This window comes from Clarias gariepinus, chromosome 19, assembly GCF_024256425.1.
Source record: "Clarias gariepinus isolate MV-2021 ecotype Netherlands chromosome 19, CGAR_prim_01v2, whole genome shotgun sequence".
Taxonomy (NCBI): Eukaryota; Metazoa; Chordata; class Actinopteri; order Siluriformes; family Clariidae; genus Clarias; species Clarias gariepinus.
In genome coordinates this window covers 5,019,622-5,043,284 of record NC_071118.1, presented here as the reverse complement: position 1 = coordinate 5,043,284, position 23,663 = coordinate 5,019,622, and the positions used below count along the sequence as shown (strand labels likewise).

The 23,663-nt window shown below is 39.8% G+C and overlaps 1 protein-coding gene across 1 annotated transcript in view; it reads left to right on the top strand.

The window, feature by feature from the left end:
• Positions 1-23,663, top strand: part of tenm2b (teneurin transmembrane protein 2b) — a 141,338-nt gene that overhangs the window by 84,792 nt on the left and 32,883 nt on the right. The window contains exons 5-9 of the mRNA XM_053478437.1: positions 4,705-4,827; positions 11,715-11,920; positions 13,159-13,354; positions 15,401-15,502; positions 20,357-20,551. Of these exons, the coding sequence (XP_053334412.1) occupies positions 4,705-4,827; positions 11,715-11,920; positions 13,159-13,354; positions 15,401-15,502; positions 20,357-20,551 (822 nt within the window). The remainder of the gene's footprint in view (positions 1-4,704; positions 4,828-11,714; positions 11,921-13,158; positions 13,355-15,400; positions 15,503-20,356; positions 20,552-23,663) is intronic.

The following is a 23,663-nucleotide window of genomic DNA, read 5'->3' as shown; positions in this document are numbered from 1 at the left end:
ATCAGCACTTTCAGGTTGAGGTGTTTCTCTATCTTTCTGTGCGTAGAGAGGTACTGTACAGTAGGGTTCTCTGCCCTAACATACACTGCACACTGACCCCTACAGGCCAGCGGTGCTCACACACTTTTATGAGAGTGTATTACAGCAGGAATGAAGTAGGCCAAGTTTTCCTGCTGTCTGTAGCAGCATTAGGAGCTCTGATGTCCGGAGATAGCGCTAAGCGGGAATCATTTTGGGGATGAGCGTGTTTCAACTCCGTCATTTTTCTTCTGGTGAAGGTGATAAGCACACATGCGTGACGGGGAAGGATTTACCGAGGCTTATGGTGTGCTCCAGAGCGAAATTACGCCACATCCAAAATCCCATATGATGTAATTTCACCATCACACTGAGAAATTTTGGACACCTACAATAGAGACATAAACATAAGGTCATGAGTGATATTGTTATTTTAGTATTAGGCTTAGCGCATGCCTAATAAATTTCTATAGAGAACAACAGGAAGCAAAATTCCAAACACAATAGCAATCCGATTATTTTATTTTCGTCCCATCATCCGTATTAGTGTTAGACAGACTTACGGCATCCAGATTGCACTATCAGTCAGGTGCAGCGAGGGAAAACGGAAGAAAAACGTCATGAGAGCGCGCAAAGAGAATAGCATGTTTGGTTCATGTTTCTGTATCTTGTACTTAAGCCACAAGTATGTCAAAATCTTCTTATAAAAAATAAACACTAGCGTTCACTTAAAAGAGAGGCGCTAGCTAGCTTGTTTAGCATCAGCTAGAGCTAATTTTAGCTTGCTAGTCAGCTTAGGTAGCTAGCTGAACTTTCGTCGTGAACTTTCAGCACAAAGTTGCTAAAAGTTAGATAGATAACAGAAAATCTAGTGAATGCAACGATAATTGAGGTAGTTTTTTTTAATTATTTATTTTAATCGCAGTTGCACGGCACAGCGGTGTGGAAAAGGTCCATTACACGGATATTACAGTATATTTAGCTGACTTATTATTGAGCTAAATACAGGTTTGTGCCTTTATACCTCTGCTGAAGAAATAATTACATATTATCCTGAAGCCTTTTCAAAAGAGTGACGACATCAGGGATTTTTTTTTGTTTGTTTGTTTGTTTGTTTTTTTGGGTCTTGTTACAAAACCCAATTCAATTGCTGGCCAAAAGTATTAAGACGGCATATGCCGTAGATTAGTATCACGTATCAGCTGGTTTAGTTAACGAATAGGACAAATATGTGGCAGGACGTTAACTTTTTGAAGCCGGGGTGTCCAAACAAAACATGCCTGAATTGTGAACTTCTGTGGTTAAGTTCTGTGCATGATCTGCAGGAAGCAATCAAACAGGCGATATGGAGGGATCGAGTGACACCCGAGAACCGCAGGCGGCTTTTTTGACTTTTCTGCCCAGCCAGATATAGCAGGTTTTCAAGGACTTCATACTTAATATTGATTGTAGTATATCAATGTCCTTGTGTCATGTAACAAATAATGTTTATAAAAAATTGTAATTGTCATTAAAAGATTGAATTTCAATCTTTCAATCTTTCTTCTTTGAAATTTTTCAAACAGGACCGGTGTTGTCCAAATGTTTCATGAAAAATATATATATCCAGGTGCTGTTTTGTAAATACCAGGAGAGCATTAACGGTTCTCATAGCTAGTCGTCCTTTCCGCTACAGTATTAGCTACCCTCCAACTAATCTCCTTTATCATGTTTTTCATGCATTTTTATTTTCACCATGTCTTAGTTACTGCAAAGTCCCGAATGTCAACATTAGCTCAAGTTAGAAGCTTCTGCAGTTTCATCGGAGTTGTAATTGTGCACTTAGATGCAATACTTGGACTCGATTTGGCTCTAGCGGCTCTTAGCGTCCTCATCAGCGTCCATAAGACTTCAAAATGACTTTGTAACCCTTTTCTTCCACTATATGAACAACTTTTTTCCCCTCCTCTTTCGCATTTCTGGAAGTTTCTTTGATCCTGCCATAATGAGCTCGTGGAAGGTTTGAACTTCACGCTGTGAGTTCTTGAAGGAAAGGTTTAGATTCAACGGTGCTGCAATCAGGTCCGACTGTGTTCTATCAGCTAAAACGAATTATCAGTTCATTAGGTTAATTTGTTGATCAAGTATCCAGGGGGTATTTACCTTTTCACATCAGACATACTGGTGCAGGGTAAATTCATTATATAACTTATTTAACTGTTTATCTGATTATTGGTCTTTAGTGAAAATAAGCTGAATTTAACCAAAAGTTTGTGGACATCTGAAAAAAAAAAGAACAAAGAGTTTTAATTTTGATGGTGATTACAAAGTGATTTTATTATTTTTTTTAAAAAAAGTGAGCATGTGAGCATTAGGCAATCAAGATTTGCAAAAATATTATAAAAAAAAAAATTCTAATGGTTAGCACTGTGGTTTTGCACCATCAGGGTCCGGGTTCGATTCCCACCTTGATCTTCATTTGCATGTTCTTTCCGTGCTTGATGGGTTTCCTCCAGCTACTCTGGTTTCCTTTCACAGTCTAAAGACATGCAGATTGGGATAACTGATGTGTGTGTGTGTGTGTGTGTGTGTGTGTGTGTGTGTGTGTGTGTGTGTGTGTGTCCTGCGATAGATTGGCACCCTGTCCAGGGTCTACCCTGTCCAAAGTCTGCTGGGATAGGCTCCAGGCCCCTTGTCACCCTGTATACAGGATAATCGGTATAGAAGATGAATACATTTTTACATTACATCTCCTTACATTCAACTTTATTGTCATTGCGAAGAGCGCAAAGTACAAAGCCAGTGAAATGCAACGTGCTGCAGAATCGCATAGAAATGACTGTGGAATCAAATTGAAACCCCTTCATCCAGCAGAGTTCTGGCAATCGGCACGGCTGGCAAGCATTTCCCCACCACACAGCTGGTAATAATATTACACTCTTCTTAAACCTGAAACTATGGATGTGCTAGTTTTGTTCCAGCTAGCGCTTCTCTTCGGGGAAAGCTAAACTTTTATACAGAAAAAGGAAAATTGTAAGCAGTGAAGCATCAGTGTTACCAAGGCTGATAACCTGCTTCACACAGACGCTGATCTGTTCATGTCTATGTGCTGTGCTCCAATGTTTACCGCTAACGTGAGGCAGGTAGAAAAAAAAATGAGAGAGGGACGGAAACATACAGTATAGAGGACCGAGTGCATATAAAATGGTTTTCACCAGATGCAGCAGGATTGAGCTTTCAGTTTATTTTTATGAAGAGAATTAAAAAAATTAAAAAAGCCAAAGAAATGAGACTTTCTAGGTTCGTTACGCTTAAGTAGGAATATTGTGGTCTGGTATGTTTCTTACCGTAATAATCAAGTGCACTGCTTCGTTACGGTACGGTTACGGTACCAGTCACATGGTGCTGGAAAAGCGGCGAAATCCCATCTCATGGGTCTGCTGCCAGACTGGACCGAAGAGGAATACGAAGAAGAAGAAGATGAAGTGTGTGTGCGTATGTGTGTGTGTGTGTGTGTGTGTGTGTGTGTGTGCATGCCCAAATGAGTGACAATAGAGTAGCTGACAGCAGAGCAGCAGATGGGCTGGAGGAGTCAGCACTTTCTTTTGGCCAGTGCAGTCACTTCACACACGAATGATAAGAGGGCCTGCTGCATTCATTCTGGAGTGAGAGAGTCTGTGTGTGTGTGTGTGTGTGTGTGTGTGTGTGTGTGTGTGTGTGTGACGGAGCGCGAGTGTGAGGGACGAGTAGGAAGGCATTGATTTTGCCGGGATGAGATTTAGGGGTGATGGAGGACTGAGCACGGAGGTGAGTCATTATCACTGAGACTGCAGACATCGGCATCTTTGCTCAGGGTGGAAGTGTGTGAACGGAACGAGCGTGCATGAGTGTGTGTGTGTGTGTGTTTTGGGAGTGGGGGGGCGGACATGCTTTTATCTCCTGATGGGGGACTAAATGCCGGCAAAAGGTCTCTCTGATAGTCTTGATGACGTGGTTGGTTGGGTGGCGTTACAAAAAGTGCAGCTTTTATTAAAGAAAAAGAACAAAATGATAGTAAGAAGAATGTGTGTGTGTGTGTGTTTATTTTTAAATATTACACACTTGGTAAATATGCTGTAAATACTCCTGCATGTCTCACGCCTATAAATATATACATGTGTATAAGAAAGAAGAAAACGGGAAAATTGGGCCATCACAGACAAAAATATAAAAAACCCAAAACCTCATAAAGAAATCAGGATGAACAATTCCTCCGTCTGACTCTGACTTAAAAACTAATTTCATTTTTTTTTTTTCTTCGAAGCAATTTTCCCGTCCCTCACGTTGCCCGTGTATGTCGAGATAAGCGCGGTGCCTTTTGTGGCATCTCGTCATGTGGCACTCGACATCAGCACGCCGCCTGCTTGACTGAGTCATCAGGGACGGGCGTTTTGACGTTTCTGGTGTCTGTGCTGAAGCCTGGTTTCTCACTGAGTCACTCAGGTAAAGTGAAGCTCGGCTAAGCCTGAGTGGGCACCGAGCCAGAGCCGAACTGCATCAGGGTGTTTAATGAGCGGATGTGCGCGTTCCAGGCAGGGAGCGGGGATTGTAGCGAAGTTCCTCGCTGTCATGTTGGGTTAGCGATGCATACGTGCCGCAGTGTCGATGTTGAGGTACTCTGTCATGTTCGCTTTCAGAAATCCCTCTTTTTCCTCTTCCTTCTCCCAGCTCTCAATCTGCTCGGACTGAACTGGCGTCTGAAGCCTACCAACGGGCACCTTATCAGCACCGGGCTCAGCACGGGCATCCCCAGCACCGGTGATGTGGCAACAGTGCCCTCCGGAGGCAGAGGTAAGAACGAGTCACGCTCCGAGTCCAGAGATGAGTGAGGGGTGAGAGTGCACATATCTCTCACTCGTAATGGGGTACTGAAATCTTTTTCATTTTTTTTTTTTTTTACATTTTTCATCCGTTGCACTTGACCCCCTGTCCCAGAAGTGTTTTTTTTTTTTTTTTTTCGGGTTATCAAAACATTGTGGCACTGTTCATTTGGCAAAGCTTTTCTCAGCTGCCATGGCAGTCAGTTTTTACTCTCACCTTCTTCTTGCTATTTTTAAAACGCACATCGCGGTCCATGTTAACAGGACATCAGAGATAATGGCATCGTTAACCTTTAATCTTTTTGTTACCAGCTAGCTGGTGATTACTGATACGCACCATTCATTAATTCAAGCATTCATTAATTCTATCCACAAAATACTTCTGAAATGATTTAAAAAAAAAAAAAAAAAGCAGCAAAGATCCTTTTTGTAATATTAATTGTTTTTTAGTTTGGATTATTGATTTATCTCATTTGCATAGAAAAAACTCTTCCTTTCCAAATGAAAATGAACAGAACATACACAGATTGTTTCTCTTTAGTTTTTGTTATTTAGTTTACTTCTTTTTTTATCTCGTAATATGTTTTCCTTTTTTCTACACTACATTTGTTTTTGAAATGCCTATATTTTATAGTATGCATTAAAAGTAGCATTAAAATTTATATTGCATCTATCTATTTTGCAAAACATTGCAATACAAACACATTTTAATTGTTAAAATGTTTAAATTTCTGAACTAACATTGATTATTAATTATATACCAGTAAACTGAGTAAACCAGTTAAATTCGAGTTAAATAAGTGCTTTGAAGTATCCATTAATAATTATTATCTTATTATTATTATTATTATTATTTACTGGTTTACTCGGTTACTAACCAGCAGTACTTTTATTCAAACACTGTTGTAAAAGATGAATTGTACACTATTACTCTACTGTTACACCACTAATACACCATTAATACTCATTATCACCCCAGTGTTACTCCACTACTCCTCCACAGCTATACTGCTGATGCTGTACCGTTACTCCATTATTATTCCACTACTACTCCACCGTTACTCCTCTGTTAGTTCACTATTACTCCATTATTATTTACTACACAATTACTCTAGTGTTACTCCACTGTTACACCACTGCTACACTGTTACTCTACTGTTACTCCAATATCACTCCATGGTTACTCCAGCATTACTCCACTCTTAAGCTACTGTTAGTCTATTATTACTCCACTGTTGTTCTGCCATGGTTACTCCACTCCTACTCCACTATTAGTCCACGATTTTGTGTTACTAATCCAAGTTAGCTGCCTAGCATGTTTCTAACAAAGCACAAACATGGTAATCTGGTCACTTCATCTACCAAATGCACATAAATTCCGACCAGCTTGGGAGTAGAACAGGTAGAAGGAGACGTATAAGCTTGCGGACGCTGTGGTTTTCCTTCACTTTGGTTAAACTTTAACAGCAGTCAAGGATGAAGAATAAAAATTCTTATATATTAGTCTACTTAGACTACTATAATTAGACTACTTAATACAGAATATCACCCAGCAGTAGTTAAAGCTAGACTGTATTTCCTTGCATCACCAAGCGGTACGGTGCGAATCCGCGTACCATTACACCTCTAATATACAGTGTGCTGCAGAAATGTTTTCAAGAATTTGTGCTATTTTGTCACATCACCCAGTCACCTAGGTTGTTATAGCAACAGTGCATCCTCACCATGACAACAATCATATACATGACACCATGGTAATGTCAGGCATATGTTACGTTTGTTGCGGGTGTGATTCAGCAATAATCCGAGCCTTTGTGGCTAAAAAATGACCTTTAAAGCTCGAATGCAGCACAAAAGTGAGACGAGACTGTCTGTCACCTTTTAATTATTACTTTTCCTGAATGAATGCTGTGTGATGGACAAATAAAGCTGGTGGAGCCTGGGTTTACGTCACAGACTTGGTACTTTAGTGTTTTGTTGTTCTATGAGTTGGACTAGCATGGGTTCTCTCACACAAACACACACACACACACACACACACTTTATCCTTTAAGGCTTTTGTCGTCTTTCTCTTTGCGGAAATGATTTTGTGTCATCAAATTAATGTCATCGCAACTCCTACTGACCATCAAAGCGGACGGGTATTGATCACGGCATGGGCATTTACACACATCCACGTCTTCCTTTTCTCACTCTAATCTCCAAAACAGAATCCGCCCACTGAGAAAGAAACACTGGTGGTGAGAGTGTGAATGAGCGCATGGAAAGGAAGAATCCGTGCAGGATCGGTGGAACGTGGGCGTAATGTGGGCAGGAAGATGGCGGGTGAAAGGGATTTTAGAGTATAGGAAAACTTCTCTCTCTCTCTCTTACTCACTCTCTTCCACATCCCAGAATAGTTTATCATACCGTCCTGATGGAGAGAATGTAATTGCTGCTTTTTTTGCCAGGTGTCGGTCACTTGTGTGCTTCTGGACACACTGGATAGTTTACAAAATGTTCACACTAGAGTAACAGTGAGTAACAGGAGAGCAATAGTGGAGTGAGTAATAGTGGAGTAAAAGTGGCGTAGTAGGTAAATAGTTGTTTAGTAGTATTGGAGTAATAGTTGGACAACAGTGGAGTAACAGTGAAGTAACACTTTAATAATTGTGTAATGTATGATAACGGAGTAATAGTAAACTAACAGAAGAGTAACAGTGGAGTAACAGCAAAGTTGTGGAGTAGTGGTGGAGTAACAGTGGAGTAACCATGGCAGAACAATAGTGGTAATAATGGATGAACAGTGGCGTAATGGAGGAGTAACAGTGAAGTAATAATTGAACAGTGGTGTAGCATTGAAGTAGTTGTGGTGTAAATGAGGAGTAACAGTAAAGTAACACAATATTTGCAGTGTACAATAATTGCGTAGTGTATAATAATGGTGTAATAGTGAAATAACAAAAGAGTAACAGTGGGGTTACAGCAAAGTCATGTGAAGTAAACATGGTGGAACAATAGTGGAGTAATAATGGATTAACAGTGGAGTAATGGAAGAGTAACAGTGGAGTAACTATAGCCGAACAATAGTGGAGTAATAATGGGTTAAGAGTAACATAACAGTGGAATAATGGGGGAGTACTAATGGAGTGATATTGGAGTAACAGTGTAACTGTGGAGTAGTAGTGGTATAACGGTGGAGCAACAGTGAAGTGGCATAATTGTGTAGTGTATAATAATGAAGTAATAATGAACTAACAGAAGAGTAACATTAAAGTAACATCAGAGTATCAGCGGTATAGCTGTGGAGAGTAGTGGAGTAACACTGGGATGATAATAAGTAGTTATGGAGTAATAATGGAGTAACAGTAGAGTAAGAGTGGAAAATAAATCCTTCCCAACAGTGTTTGACTGATCTTACTGCTAGTTAGTAACCTAGTGAACCAGTGTAAGGATAGATTTATTGAAGTTCAAAGCACTTATGTACAGTAAGTGGCGCTGGATAGGGGCATCTGCCGAATAATTTAAATGTAAAACACAAATAAGTAGTAATGGAATATGAGGGGAGTAAAAACGGTGGTGTTAAAGTAGTAGTTGGGTAACAGTAGAGTAAGAGTGGAGTAATAGTGGAGTAATAGTAGAGTAATAGTGGTGTAGCATTGGAGTACAGTCATAGTGGAGTAATAGTGGAGTAACAGTGGAGTAATAGCGGAGTAACAGTGGAGTAATAGTGGAGTAACAGTGGAGTAATAGCGGAGTAATAGTGGTGTAACAGTGGAGTAATAGTGGAGTAACAGTGGAGTAATAGCGGAGTAATAGTGGTGTAACAGTGGAGTAACAGTGGAGTAATAGTGGAGTAATAGTGGAGTAACAGTGGACATCAGTCTCTTTTTTACTGAATGTTTTGAAGTAGTAGAGTCTCCATAACTGTTCGACTCGATGATATGATTGAGTGGCGTCAGTGTGAAGGTGTTATTGCTGATAGGAGTGGGTGCCTCTACATGGGCTTTTTATTATTAGTGTTTTTGACATGTCCAAGATGTCTCTGTCCTGACTGTTACTGATCCCTTACTGTTCTGGTGTGTTACTCATCTTCAGTAAGCACTTTATTCTGGTCAGAGTCCTGGTGAAGCCATGAGACAGGGGTGACATGGGGTTTGTTCTGTTTGTTGTCTTCTTTCCTTCATTTGATTTCTTTTTCCTCCCTTCTTCATCAATTTTTTCTTTTTCATTTTAATTCTTTCTTCCTTTCCTTCCTTCTTTCTTTTTTCCTTCTTTCTTTCTTTAGTTTCTTTTTTCTCCTCCCTCTCTCATTTTATTACTTTCTTTTCTCTCTTTTCAAAAAATCCCTTCATCACGGCTGAAGAAGAGAGAACTTTGGGATGAGAAAGAGAGGAGTAGAGAGCAGAGAACCTTGAGAACACACACACACAGACTGAGCGAGCATGCACACTTCCTCCACACAGACAGTACCCCAAGTGCGGCCCGTGCTCTGTGTGTGTGTGTGTGTGTGTGTGTGTGTAGCAGTATCATCTGACCCCATCTTGACCTCATCTCAAGAAGAAGTGAAAAGTAAAGAAAGAAAGAAGAGGAAGAAGAAGGGACAGGCCCTGGTTGTGTGTGTAACTGATGGGAGCAGTTCTGCCCGGATAAACTGGTGTCAGGAGTGTAAACCCTCAGCCTACGCGGGCCGGCCTCTCCTCCTTATGTCGACTTTCTTTTTCTCTCAGTGCCTCTGAGGTCTCGCTGCATATCTCTCCATCCGTGTGTGGTGTTAATGAGAAGGGCTGGAGCAGACTCCCACTGGTTTGGAGGCAGCGCAGATTTTAACAGGCCTGTCACTCAGATCTGTATGTTTGAGTGTGAATGTGTGTGTGTGTGTGTGTGTGTGTGTGTGTGGTGAAGCCAGCTGAGGGCTGATTAGTATAGCAATAAGAACCCCTGGTGTTTCTCTTGCACTCATTCCTTCTCTCTCTCCCCTCTCTCACTCCATCCCTCCCTGTTTAATTGGAGTTAGAGGGTTTTTACACAAACAGGAAGTGTCCTGATCGCGCTCCATCAGACCCTGTGAACAGCATGCAGCGCGTCATGTGCGGTAACACTCACTAGCCTCGGACACACTAGTGTGTGTGTGTGTGTGTTTGCATTGATTACTCTCCTGCCTCTGTTCAGTATGTTCATGTGAAGTTCCTCTGGTTCCTCTGGACTCCAGAGTCACGGCTGCCTCTACCAGGATAGAGTCCTGACTCAAAAGGGATCAGCTTTCTTTCTTTTCTCTTTTCCTTTTTTTTATTTCCTTTCATCAGTTTAACATTTTTCTTTTATTATTCATTTGTTTTCTTTCCTTTTTATTTCTTGTCTATTTATATTCCTTTCTTTATTTTTCTCCTTTCATCTTTTCTTCTTTCAATTCTTTTGTTTGTTAACTCATAGTTTTTCCTTCCTTCCATTCTTCCTTAATTTGTTTGTTTATTCTATGTTTTTTTTCCTTGTTCTTTCTTTCTTACTTTCTCCTTCCTAACCTATCTGTTTTCTTACTTTTTCTTCATTCCTTCCATTTTGTATTCCTTTCTTTATTTTCTTCCTTTCATCATTTTTTCTTTCCTTTTTTCTTTGTCCCAGTATTCATTCTTCCTTCTTCCTTTCTTTGTTTTCTTATATTTTTCTTTTTCCCCTCTTTCCTTCTATTTTTTTTCATTTGTCTCTTCCTCTTTATTTTTTTATTATCTCTGATATTATTACTTTTATTATTATCAGTTCGTTTTTATTATTAGAAGTGTATTATTTAGTATATCATTATTCTATTATTATAAGATGGTACGCTCAGTGTTTCGTGGTGTGTTTGTTTTCCAGGATGAATTGTTGACACAGCGTTATTCTCAGAGTCTCAGCGCCATTCAGCCGCTCCATCTGCTAATGTTTCACTTTCATGCTAGCTCACGTTGTTTCCTATTTAGCCAAATTAAAGCTGATATTTAATACCGCAGTTATTTGTACTGGCTGGTGTTCGCTGTATTTAGTGAAATACCGGGATTAGTAATAGATTTTACACATTGCTGCGCTGAAAGCATCAAAATGCCTGATTTAAAAATAAATTTCTTTCTCTTTTTTCTTTTTTTTTGTCCAGCTGATGTTTTGTCAGTTGGAATAAAACTGTTTGATAGATAAACTACACAGGGAAAGTCTTTTTTTGTTTGTTTCGTAGTTTCTTTGTTCATAAGAAAGAAAAAAAGATAAGAAATGAAGAGATGAAAAAATTAAGTAAAGAAGGAGAGAGAAAAAGAAAGGAAAAAAAACATGAGTAAAGGAAGGAAAGAAATGGAAGAAGGTAGGGAGTAAAGGATGAAAGAAAATTAAAAAAAGAAAGGAAGGAGATAAAGAGAGTAAGGTGAGGGATGAAGAGCAGGAGGTATGGGTTAAAGGATAAGGAGTATAGAATGGAATGATGTGGGTGTGTCCATTTTTTTTTTTTATGGACCTTGTGCAGCTGTAATGTCAGAGTTGAATGTATATGTACACGTACTATGTGTGTGTGTGTGTGTGTGTGTGTGTGCACATGTGTGTGGCTCAGTAACTGTGCTGTAGTCTCTCTTGGGAAAAGGCAGAGCTGGAGTTTAAGTTGATGGCTTTGGCAACCCACTCTGCAGACTCATTAGTACAGACCGCAGTCTCAGTGGGATAAAACGTGTTGATCTTCCTTCATGGGCTCTCAGCAAGTGTTTGTATATGAAGCAGAAAATTATTTCTCTCTCTCTCTCTCTCTCTCTCTGACAGGCTGCCGTCCTTACTTATTTTGTTCCTTTCTTTTGTCTGCACCCAGCTGATCCAGCATTACTGATTCTCTCTCTCTCTCTCTCTCTCTCTCTCTCTCTCTCTCAGGCCCATGGCTGTTGAGGAACAGCAGTATCAACAGTGGTGAGCTGGAGGTGGGACGGCGAGTGAGTCAGGAGGTTCCTCCAGGTGTCTTCTGGAGGTCTTTGCTCCACCTGCGCCAGGCCCACTTCATAAAGTTTAACATCTCCCTGGGGAAGGATGCCCTTTTCGGGGTGTACATGCGTAAAGGCCTGCCTCCTTCTCACGCCCAGGTCTGCAGAACATCCCCAGACACAGACATGCACACACACCTTAGCCGTGTTCGCTCTTTCGTTCTCCCAACGTGTGTCCAGTTTAACCTCACTAAAGCTCATGGCTTTTTATTTCGCTCTGCTCTTCATGTACTCAGGCAGCAGATCCACGGCTCTGTCACTCGTTCTCTCCCTGGACTCAGCTTTATTGATCCTTAACAAAAACATGTCCGGGTAATGTCGTGCTCGTCTGTCCGTTTCCATTATCAACTGCCATGGTTTGAAGAAACTCAGGTGGTTTAAACAGTTATGGGTGTAGGTCACTGGGTTTCCCAGGGGTGCTGTGACTGACTGACCCTGCACTCTGACCCCAGCTTCCTAACTGTATATGACTGAAATATGTGAAAAAATCATTTAACTGTGCTATCAGGTACATGTGAAAAATAATTAAGTCTTAATATTAAATTACATCTGAATAATGATTACATAATACAGCAATCACATCTGGATAATAATTATGCAATACATAAATCACATCTGGATCATAACAAAAAAACAATATAGCGATCAGATTGCGATAATAATTACACAATACAGTGATCACATCTGGATAATAATCAAAATATAGCAATCACATCTGGATAATGATTAGACAATAAAGAAATCATATCTGGATAATAAGTACGCAATACACCGATCACATCTGGATAATAATTACGCAATTCACCGATCACATCTGGATAATAATCAAAATATAGCAATCACATCTGGATAATGATTAGACAATAAAGAAATCACATCTGGATAATAATTACGCAATTCACCGATCACATCTGGATAATAATCACAATACAGTGTTCGCATCTGGATAATTACCACACAATACAGCATTCACATTTGGATATTAATTGCACAATACAGCTATAACATCTGGATAATAATTACACAATATGGCAATCACATCTGGATAATAGTACAATACAGCAATCACATCCTTCTTCTTTCTTTCATGGTTTTTCCTGTTAATGTACTTTTAGCTTTTTTTTTACTTCCATTTTTCTTTTGCTTGTTTCTTCCTTTCCCTTATTCTTTGTCCTGTTTTTTAGTTCCGACTTTCTTTTCTTCACTTCTTTGTTTTCTGTCTTTCTTTCTTTTTCCTTTGCTTTATCTGTATTTGTTTTATACATTTTAGTTTCTTGTGCACTCAAACCTGCTCTCTCTCTCTCTCTCTCTCTCTGTCTCTCTCTCTCTCTCTACAGTATGACTATATGGAGCGTTTGGATGGGAAGGAGAAGTGGAGTGTGGTGGAGTCTCCGCGGGAGCGCCGCAGTATTCAGACTGTGGTGCAGAACGAGGCTATCTTTGTGCAGTATCTGGACCCCGGCACATGGCACCTTGCTTTCTATAATGACGGCAAGGAGAAAGAGCCTGTCTCGTTCAGCACCGTGGCTCTGGGTACGTCTCTGTACACACTCTCATTACCATATCACTCGTACACTTTAGCATCTCAATATAGGATTTTGGCTAAAAGAGCAGGCTACATTCCAAGTAGTAAGAGCGGAGCACAGATAGAGGGTTAGGAAGGTACTTTGGAGAGTGTCAAGCCTGAAAGAGGAGCGTGCGATCAGCTGGAGCTAGAGCAGGCTTATGAGTTGAATACTCCTTTGAGAAGTCGCATGGAGAGGGACGCCTTTACATGCAAAGTGTTTAAAAAAGAAAACGCTGAGTCTCCCGGCAGAGAAGGCCTCAGCTCTCACATTCACACTCAAGGCTTCAGTGCCAATAGACTGTTGCGAAAAAGGAACATTAACCAAGTGCTTACTGCTTTAATATTCTACACTCTGAAACGATAAGGAAATTTTAAAAGACTTATAGTTAAAGAGGAAATAGTAGAGTTATTAGAAAGAGGTATCAGTAATTAGTAATTAGGAGTTTCTCAGTGAACAGCAAGTGTTTAATGACGTCCCTGTAAAACTCACTCATTTATTCTTTAATAATTTTGAAAAGTATTTGGTGACACTTTGTATTTATCAAGGGGAAAAGCTTTTAGTTCAGTCGACAGTTCCAGTCAAATGTTTAGATTTCTTTTTGACATTTTAGAACAATTCTGGAGCAAAAGAGATTATTTCATATTTTGGACGCCTTCAGTACTGTTAGTTAGTAGCTAATATTTTCATGTGACTTTAAGGTTAAAAGTACTTTAAGGTACTTTTTTTTTTTTTTACTTTTTTGATGTTTTCTACGTCATGACGGTTCACCTTCATAATTACAAATTACTTTTATCTAACTCTGATTTAATCAGATCTAATGCATCTCTCCTCTGAAACTGCACGTATGCGCACATCGATACGCCGTTGCTTACACCATTGTCACATTTGTGTGACTACACATTCATTCCACTCATTGTATACAATTTTAGCAAAGATTTTGGAGGGTTTTGCTCTGGAGGACAACAAGCAGTTAGTCAACTGATTTTTTTTTTAAGGAGCCACAGGAATCAATAAAGGCACTGTCGCCTTGCACCTCCAGGGTCCGGGTTCGACTCCCGGCCAGGCTCGATTCCCGTTTCTGTGCTCCTCGGATACTCCAGTTTCCTCCAACAGTCCAAAGACACGCAGATTAGGCTAATTGGCGCGTGTTAGTGAGTGTGTGTGCCATGCGATGGATTGGCACTCTGTCCAGCATGTACGACCATTTGAGCGAGAAGAATGAATAAAGAAAGACACCCAGTTTTAGCTGTTTTAGCACTGCTATAAGATCCTCGCGTTCCCAGTGCTGACTGTTGATGTCTGAGGCAAAAAACTATGGATTCAGATCTGATCGTTTTCATTCAAGTGACCACATATCTGATATATATCCAATCTAAGAGCACATACAAAACATCAGATTTGTGCATTCATGCATTTGTGCATTAATGTGTCACATTAGGGCAAAAAAAAAAATCTGATTTGAGTGACTTTAAGTTGGTAATGTGAACACAGCCTTCTAGTTGCATCTTATTCATATTCTCCAAACCAAATAATGATGAGAATTGACGGATTAATCCAAATAAAAAGGGACTGAGAAACAGTAAAGTAGCTTGCAACAGATATGTTCAGTCATATTTAATAACCTGGGTTTAAATTATTGCATTATCCAGTAAAAATCTTCAGTTGATATTGTCATAACTGGCACGTCATAATGTAAATATTGATCATTAGTGCTCGACCAGCGTAATCCTAATGCATGAAATCTCTTCCAAGCCAGCATTGTGGCAGACAGCTTGAATAATAGTACGGATATTCTTATCCTGATGGTTATTAATCCGAGACCACCACCTCCTGTCTGTTCTGCTTTAAAAGATTTATGCTGAGACTTTATGGCTTATTAGAGTAATAAAATTCCTCTTGTTTCAAGTACAGCCAGGAAAATTTAAACATCAGGGCCTTGCCCACTTCCTTCACCGTCATTAATCATCGCGTGTCATTAACACACTTTTTTTTTCCTTCCAACATCACCCAGATTCGGTGCAAGAGTGTCCGCAGAACTGCCATGGCAACGGAGAGTGCACATCAGGAGTGTGTCATTGCTTCCCTGGTTTCCATGGCATGGATTGCTCCAAAGGTACTACTCAAAGAGCATCTGGCTGATTTATTGCGTACTTGTTGTCTAAACTGTAGGCTTTGTCAAATTTAAGGATGTTGCAGTCTATATTAATGTATACTGGATATATATCACATGAACACTTAAATTAATTTAAAGGGCACCTATTATACAAAATTTGCTTTTTAGTCATTTCTTGTCATTTGGATATAGTATCCCCTGTGTGTGTTCATTTTTTTTATTTGACAAAGTTTAAACAACCCAAATAGATTTCCCCCTAATGTGACCTCATAGGAGAAGGTCCCCTCCCCCCAGCTTTGTTTAGAAAAGCAGTGAAACAGATTGAGTTTGAGGAATGAAAAATACATGTGAGGGGGATTTCAGCTAGATCATTAACACACACACACACACACACACACACACACACACACGCTTACAGGAGCTCTGAAACCTGTGTCAACTGGTTGGGAAAAAAATACAGGACCTGTAGCCCATAAAAACCCACAGTGACACTGGTGTCGCATCAGCATCGTATCAGCATCTTTTGTTGCATCCCAAATTGTAACAAAATCGAAAAAAAAAATGTAACGTTGAATTCTAAAATTGTGATCTTTTGTAGAATCGCAATAGAGATCGATGAGTGATTCCCATCCCTACGTCACACAAACGTTCTGGAAAGTTCCTTATTCAGTTTTATATTTGACTTCCTTACAGTCATGTGACAGTCATGTGACGATTATGTTCCCATGACATCATTTCCAAAACCATGAGCTGCACATGTGACAAAACTAGCTCATTTTAAAAAGCTTGGGTTTTTTTTGTTATTGAAAGTAAGTTTCATCCAATTTAACAATTTTAATGAGTTATAAACATCTCATATTTTATATTTAATCTATCTGAATACATTTATTGAACAAACTGATATACAAAAATATCTCTATGACTTAAAATGTAAAATCAAGTGATATCTTTCAAAATGTGTTCCATAAAGATATATATCCGAAAGACTGAATATCTTAATCTGACAGACTTGTCAGATAGCAAGTAAAAATGGCACGACCCTAAGTGGAGGAGCACGGTGATCACAAAAACAAATAAGGTATTTAATAAGCAAAAAGCTCCGTTATCACACTAACCAAAAAAGACTAAATAATTAACCTGCTAATCACAGCAACGAGCAGCTGGCAACACATGCCACATTACTTTACCATTCCAACAGTTATTTTAATCCGAATTTCACACATTAAGAACATGTTTACCAGTGAAGCTAGGCGTTCCATCGTTCCTCTGTATACTTCCTGACTATTAATCACCACTGCTTTATATATATTTTTTGTTTTTAATGCTCTGTGACTAAAGACGACTTTTTTTCTAGAGGAAGTTATTTAAAATCTATTTTAATAAAATGCTTGTCTATTCCAAGTGCCTTCAAAAAATCAAATATTCATGATGAATTCATGAATATGCAAATGACTGTTTCATCATCTGGAAGCTTCTAGCAACTTTTTAAAGATTAGGTGCTTTCCCTTGAACCGAGACGTCAAAAATGCTCATGCTAGTCAGCATTTTTTTTTTCTTTCTAGTAAGCCAATTTGACGCTATAATGCTGTATAAAATCTGTAAGAAATTTTCTTTGGGGACAAAGTTCACTTCACAATGTAGCACATGTGATATACACCGTTCTTACCCTGATTATAGTCAGTCGCACACGGGAATGCTGAAGTGTGCACTCAAGCTTCAAGGCTAACGTTCTCCTTTTTCTTTGTTGTTTGACGCCGGTTGGAATCCAGTAGGTTACATTACCGCCAACCGTATGTCTCACTCTCCCTCGTCTTCCCGACTTCTTAACACCGGGTTTCCAGACCAGCCTTCTTTAAAAGGTCTAATGCATCCTTCCCTGATCCAATCCTGACTTGTTCTGTGTGTTGAACTCTTTAACCGCCTACTGTTACGTCACAATATCAGGGCTAATGTTACTAACAAGTAAAGTTAGCTTACTGTATGGCCAAATCATAAAACCCCTCCAGGCATCAGACTCTATCAGATTGTCTGCTGCTTTTACATTTAGCAGATTACAGACGTTTCTTCAAGAAGAGCTTAGCTGCCTCCATAGAACGCGTATCTTCATGCTAGCGCAAACGTTCAACCCCTGTTTAGTACTGTACAGCAACACAAACAGTACACCCTGAGGGCTTTGGCGCTCGGTTAAGTGCTTAGCGAAGAGGTGAGTATGTAGATTTGGGTTGAAACCAGCCAGTGACTCTGGAAAAGTTGCTTATGCGGTTTCTGACACTGTGTGATTTACTGTTGCTTGTGTAATGAACAAAAGCGTAGCTGACAGCATAAAAAAGTAGCAGCCATCTTGATGACAAAATCACTTTGGCTCCACAGAAACAAGGAGTGTTTTGAGGCACACGTATAATAATATACTCTATGAATATACTTTATTCAATTGTTACTTTATAACTGGCTGTTTAAAAAATGTTTTTGAGGCAAGTCTGAGGTGATTTATAGTGTAGACGAGGGTGAGTCAAAACTGATCCGCACTGATCTGGCTGTGGAATTTATTTCAGTTAACATTTAGAAATGATAATATACATAATTTCTCGACATAATCTCCTTGCTTTTCAATACCTTTCCCCCATCTGTCAACATTAGTGACATTCATGAACGATTCTTTCTTTTTAAATGAATCTTTAACGTGACACAGAAGAACGAGTAGTCTCGGAGAGAGATTCGCGTATTTTCTACTGGCCGCGCATGTGCAACGCATCGCAAAACCTCCGTAGGTTGTGTACAGGACACAACAGTGAGTAGTTACCTTTAAGTCTTTTGGCCCGAGTCGTTCGTCTTTTTGTCATGTGACTCCCACAGACGCTACGCAGTGCAATAGATTCAAAAGAACGAACGACTCGGACTGGAAGATATAAGAGGTGAGCTGCGCATTCTGTTTATCATAAAATGTCCTTCGCTGCATTGTAATATTTTCATTACTGGAACTATAGCCATAATTTGTGCATGTAGACGTGTTGGCGGTCTGTTTATTGAAAATACAACATTTTATTTTATTTCCTATCAAAAGGACTAATTGAACTAATTGACTGAAAAAAAAAGATTTGTTCATTTTGATGAACGAGATTCAAAGAACTGAGTCACTAAAATACTAAAAACAAACTTCCCATCACTAGTCAACATGCTTTCGTATTCCCACATTGAGAAAATAGTTCAGGCTGAGCTGCGAGCCACGAATCCAGCGCTATCGTCGTCCTTGTAAGGCTGCTTTCAGGGGCCCGAACAGGTGAAAGTCTAATAGAGCGATATATAGGACTATACTGAGGATACGTTAACACTTTAAAACTACATTTTTGCAGAGTGTCGACAGTGTGGGCAAAAGCAAGATCACAATGCTACCTCTTGGATATCAGATATTTAATCTGAAGTTTACGTCTTCAGCTCTTCAATAAGCGTCTCAATGTAACGAGCACTGTCAATTGTTGAACCTTTTTTTTTTTTCATTTATATTCCAATACTTGTCCTTGGGTTTTTAGCCGATGGTTGACTTTTAAACTTTTCTCTAAGTCTGCGATTGATGGGGCCTCCGAGTGGTGCAGTGGGAAAGCGCTCGCCCTATCATCCGGATATCGCGAGTTCGATTCCCGGGTGATGCTGTAACCTCTTGCAGCCGGAGATCTAGATTGGCCGAGCCCTCTCAGAGGGGAGGGGTGAGAGGTACTAAGTGCTCACACATTAATCACGGCTCTACAGCCAATCAGGGGCGTCTGTGCTAGCTCACGCAAGCGAAAGGAGCAGATAGTGCTGTGTGTGTTACGAATTAAATTAGAGAGAAAAGTCTGCGATTGAGAATGTTTCAGTTCCATACTCTGCTGTTCACTCTCAGGCTCATAGTAACGAATCCGTTTCTTGTCACCTGCAACGATTCTTTTTGAGACACTTCCACCTTCCTTTAAGTTTGTGCGCAGATGTCCAAACACTTCTGTTTATCCTCATCTGTGTTTTATTTCAGCACCAGGTACACCCTCAGAACACCAAAAAATAAATCACTGCACGCTGCTCTTCTTTCGTGCAAAAAGTGGGGCATCTGTAACACGTTCACACCTGCGCAGCAGTGACTGGGGAGACAGTAGGCTTGAATGGAAAGCGCCGATAAGACAAGCACGGCCAACAGAAAGTGCGGCCGACAGAGGTTTAACAACAGAATAAGTTTCCAGATCATTTTTGACCCACCCTCGAAGAAAGATGCGGTAGATGTTACACTGCTCGCTGTAATCTTCCTTGTAGGCTCCATAGTCCTGCTAAAAGGCTAATCATGGCTCATCTTAAGCGGTCTTTGCTAATAAACTATATTTGCATTAGTAGAAAGGTCTGTACATTTCATACATTTCATTTTTGATAATAATATTTCAGTAAGCTGAGGAGAAAAACAGAGAGAGGGAGAATAACTGCGGCCTCCTGTCCTTTATCTACGAGACTCCGCTACTGCAGATATTACTCTGTCTCCTTGCTTTAATAATATATGAGTGTATGAGTTGTGTTTCCTTCGTGGCGTATCTGCGGGAGTTGCTGAGTGTTTGTTTGTGCGGGGTGTGTTTATCGTAGCAGACGCACGCTCTCTAACAGATTCTCCCCCAGTGCGTTTCTATCATTTCCTTTATCCGCAGTCACAAACACTGATATTACGATATGAATAATGAATAAATCGCCACCACCAGACGTTTGTTTAACTCAGGACAGCTCATGACCGCGGTGCAACTATTCAAATCTTTGCTTCCACGTGTCTGTGCTTTAATTAAGCCATTTCTTGTCTTTGACTTTCCTGTCTGTGTGTGTGTGTGTGTGTGTGTGTGTGTGCTGCAGCGGCGTGCCCCGTTCTGTGCAGCGGTAACGGCCAGTACAGTAAGGGAGTGTGTGTGTGCTACAGCGGCTGGAAGGGGCTGGAGTGTGACGTCCCGGCGGCGCAGTGTATCGACCCCGAGTGCGGAGGCCACGGCACCTGCAGCCACGGCACCTGCACCTGCGCAGCCGGATACCGCGGGGAAAACTGCGAGGAAGGTGCGAGTCTGCACACGATTTATTCCCTGCGACTTAACGCGTACCGTCCTGACACACAAAGAGAACATTTCTTTTTTTCTTTTCACTTTTCTTTTTCCTACTTCTCTTCCCTTTTCTTCCTCCTTTTTGTCCCGTTCTCTCCTCCGTTTATCCTCATCATTGACATTCTCGCTTTTTCCTTTTCTCTTCCTGTTGTATTTATTCTCTTCCTGTTCCTATATATTCCCTTAGTTTATTCTCAATATCATTTCCTCATCCTCATGCGTTTCATTTCTCTTCCTGTTTCTCTTCCTCCTATTTTCTATTCTGTTTCCTTCAACATTTCCTCTTCAGCTTCTTCACTGTAAAACGCTTTCTCTTCTTCCTTTTTCACTTCCTCTTCCTCCTATTTTTATTCTCTTCCCTTTATCATTCATGTCTTCTCTCTTATCCTTATTCTCCTCTGTGTCCTACGACTTTCTCTTTCTCTTCTCTATTCATTCACCTCCTCTTTCTTTCTCTGATCTTCAGTTCTTCTCTTCTTTCCCTATTCCTATTCATCCTCCTCTCTTCTGCATTTTTTCTTTCTCACGCTCTTGTCTATTTTTGTTTTTTTCCTGCGTCTTTATGTTACTCTTCTCCACTATGCCGCCTTGGGGTCAGTGGTAATGACACACTTATAGGAAGAAAAAAAAAGGCGTTGCACCAGCAGTTTGTGAACTGAAATATCCCTGGGTGTAAATTGTTTGCCTCTCTGAAAGAGCAGGTGTGAAATCAAAACTAGACCTTTTTCTGCTAATTGCTTCATACTTCAGCTGATTAACACCTTTTTAATATATTTTTGACAAATATAGCTTTCCACAGATGGCTAAGAACTTTTTTTTAAAAACATTTATGTTTATTAAAATAACTCTTACTTAAATCCTGAGAGCATTCTACTCATAATTTGTCGATCCTGTAGCTAGCTATCTGTAACAAAGGCTAGTTTCATGTTACAAGCCGCGTCGCTCAATCCCCATAATTTTGGTCAGATCGGATTTGCGTGTGATGACGGTTCACATTCATAATTACAAGTGACTTTTATGTGACTTTAATGTGGACGCGTCTGTCCTCTGAAACAGCACACACATCGATACGTCTTTGTTCGTGCACATCAAAAGTTTGTGCGCCCATTCATTCATTCATTTCGAACAATTGATGTGATTTCAACCAAACTATGTTCTGGGTTTTGCTCTGGAGTACGACAAGCAGGTCCAGAAGAAGAAATAAAGCCAGACGCCTCACTTAAGCTGTTTTATAAGCCATTGTCAGCGCTGCTATGAAATTGCCGCGCTGCTGATGCTGACTGGCTTTAGCTAGTGCATCATATGATAAAAATCATATGTATTCCTGATCATTTTGAATCACACACAATTTCTTACATTTCGTACACATTTCCATATTTTCTTGTGATTCTGTAAAGCTGCTTTGCGACAACGACCTGTTAAAAGTGCAATACAAATAAAATGAAATTGAATTAGATTAAATTATTCCAATTTGTCTGTTCGCATTTAAGCCACATGGCGGCATCCCTGATCTAGGAGCACATACGAAGGTGACTCTGATTTGTGCCTAAAGAGATCCCTTAAAAAAGTGCAATCATGTGACCATCTGTTTCCTTAAAATTCTTTTTGCTCCTCTTATTTTTTGTTCTTATTTTTTTTTCTTTATCTTTATCTTGCCATTACTTTACTCTTTTCCCCGTTTCTCTTCCTCTTACTTTCTCCTTCCTCTTTTTCGTCTTTACTTCCTCTGCCTTAATCATTTTTAATGTCTCCTGTTTCCTGTCTTATTCTTGTTTCTTGACACTTCCTTTGTCTTTTCCTCCTTTTTCTCATCTGTTTTGCGTCTCCTGTTTTCTCTTTATTCTTCTTTACTCTTCTTTTGTTCATTCCCTTCCTTCTCTGCAGAGGTGGAAAGTAACGCATTACAGTACATTTACTCGTGTTACTGTAATAGAGACCTTTTTTTGTGTACTTTTACTTTTTAAAGTCTGTAATTTTACTTAAGTATGTGTTGTTTGAAGTATTGTACTTTGCTACATTTTAAATAATATTTGTTACTAAGTAAAAAATAAATTAATTAAATCATTTACAGAAGTAACAGTACTTTTACTTAAGTACCAAATTGTATTACTCTTTCCACCTCTGCTTCTCTTTCTCTTTCACCTTCTTTTCTTGTTTCATCGTCTCTTTGTCTTTCTTTCATTCCCAGTCCATTGTTTTCTCATTTATTTCTTTGCTCCTTACTCTTATTTTTTCTTTAATGCCCTTTTCGTGCCTTCCACTCTCAACTTTTCCCATAGCATCATTTTTGAAAATCATGGTGTGCCTGCGTGGCACATCTCGTATTTTATATTTTAAATGTTCTGACTGCGTTTCATCCTAAACAAATTAATATAAAACATTTTTAAAATATTGCTGCAACATAAATCACATGAGCTTTCTACCATACAATTGTCAGGGAAATGTCATGTGGCATCTTTTAAAAATGTCTTCCATGTGCTCCGTCTGGTCTGGTCTGTTCTGACCGTATATGCCCCGAAATGTCCCTTAATGGGGGAAATGGGCTGGGTCTGGGCTCTTATGGGTTAAAAGCAGTTCAACACACTGTTACAGGAACATTACAGGTTACTTTCTTTCACGCAGCAGTGGAACGTAGACGCCGGTTGTCATTTTCGCGATGTGTTCATGCTTAGAGGAACTCTACACTTTTCAGAGGAGCTTTACACTCACGATATCTACACACACAGTTATCACACTCTAAACACACGCACACACACACACACACACACACACACCAAAAAGAAATCCTTTTCTGGCAAGATTCCGTATGAATTTCTGTATTTGTGTTGTATTAATAGTTCCTCCGGCGGGGAACATACATCATAAGCAGTATGAAGGGGATTAAATTGGCCTTATTGATCAGGCTTTTAAAGAATTGGCCTGAACACTCTCACTTACTGCACTGCTCATATATCTCACTCTTTTTTCTTTTTTTTTTTTTTGGCACTGGAAAGATTCCAGAAGTCAGTTTAAGGGAGCTGCATGAAAACAAGTTCCAAACACACACACACACATCAAAAAATGGATTT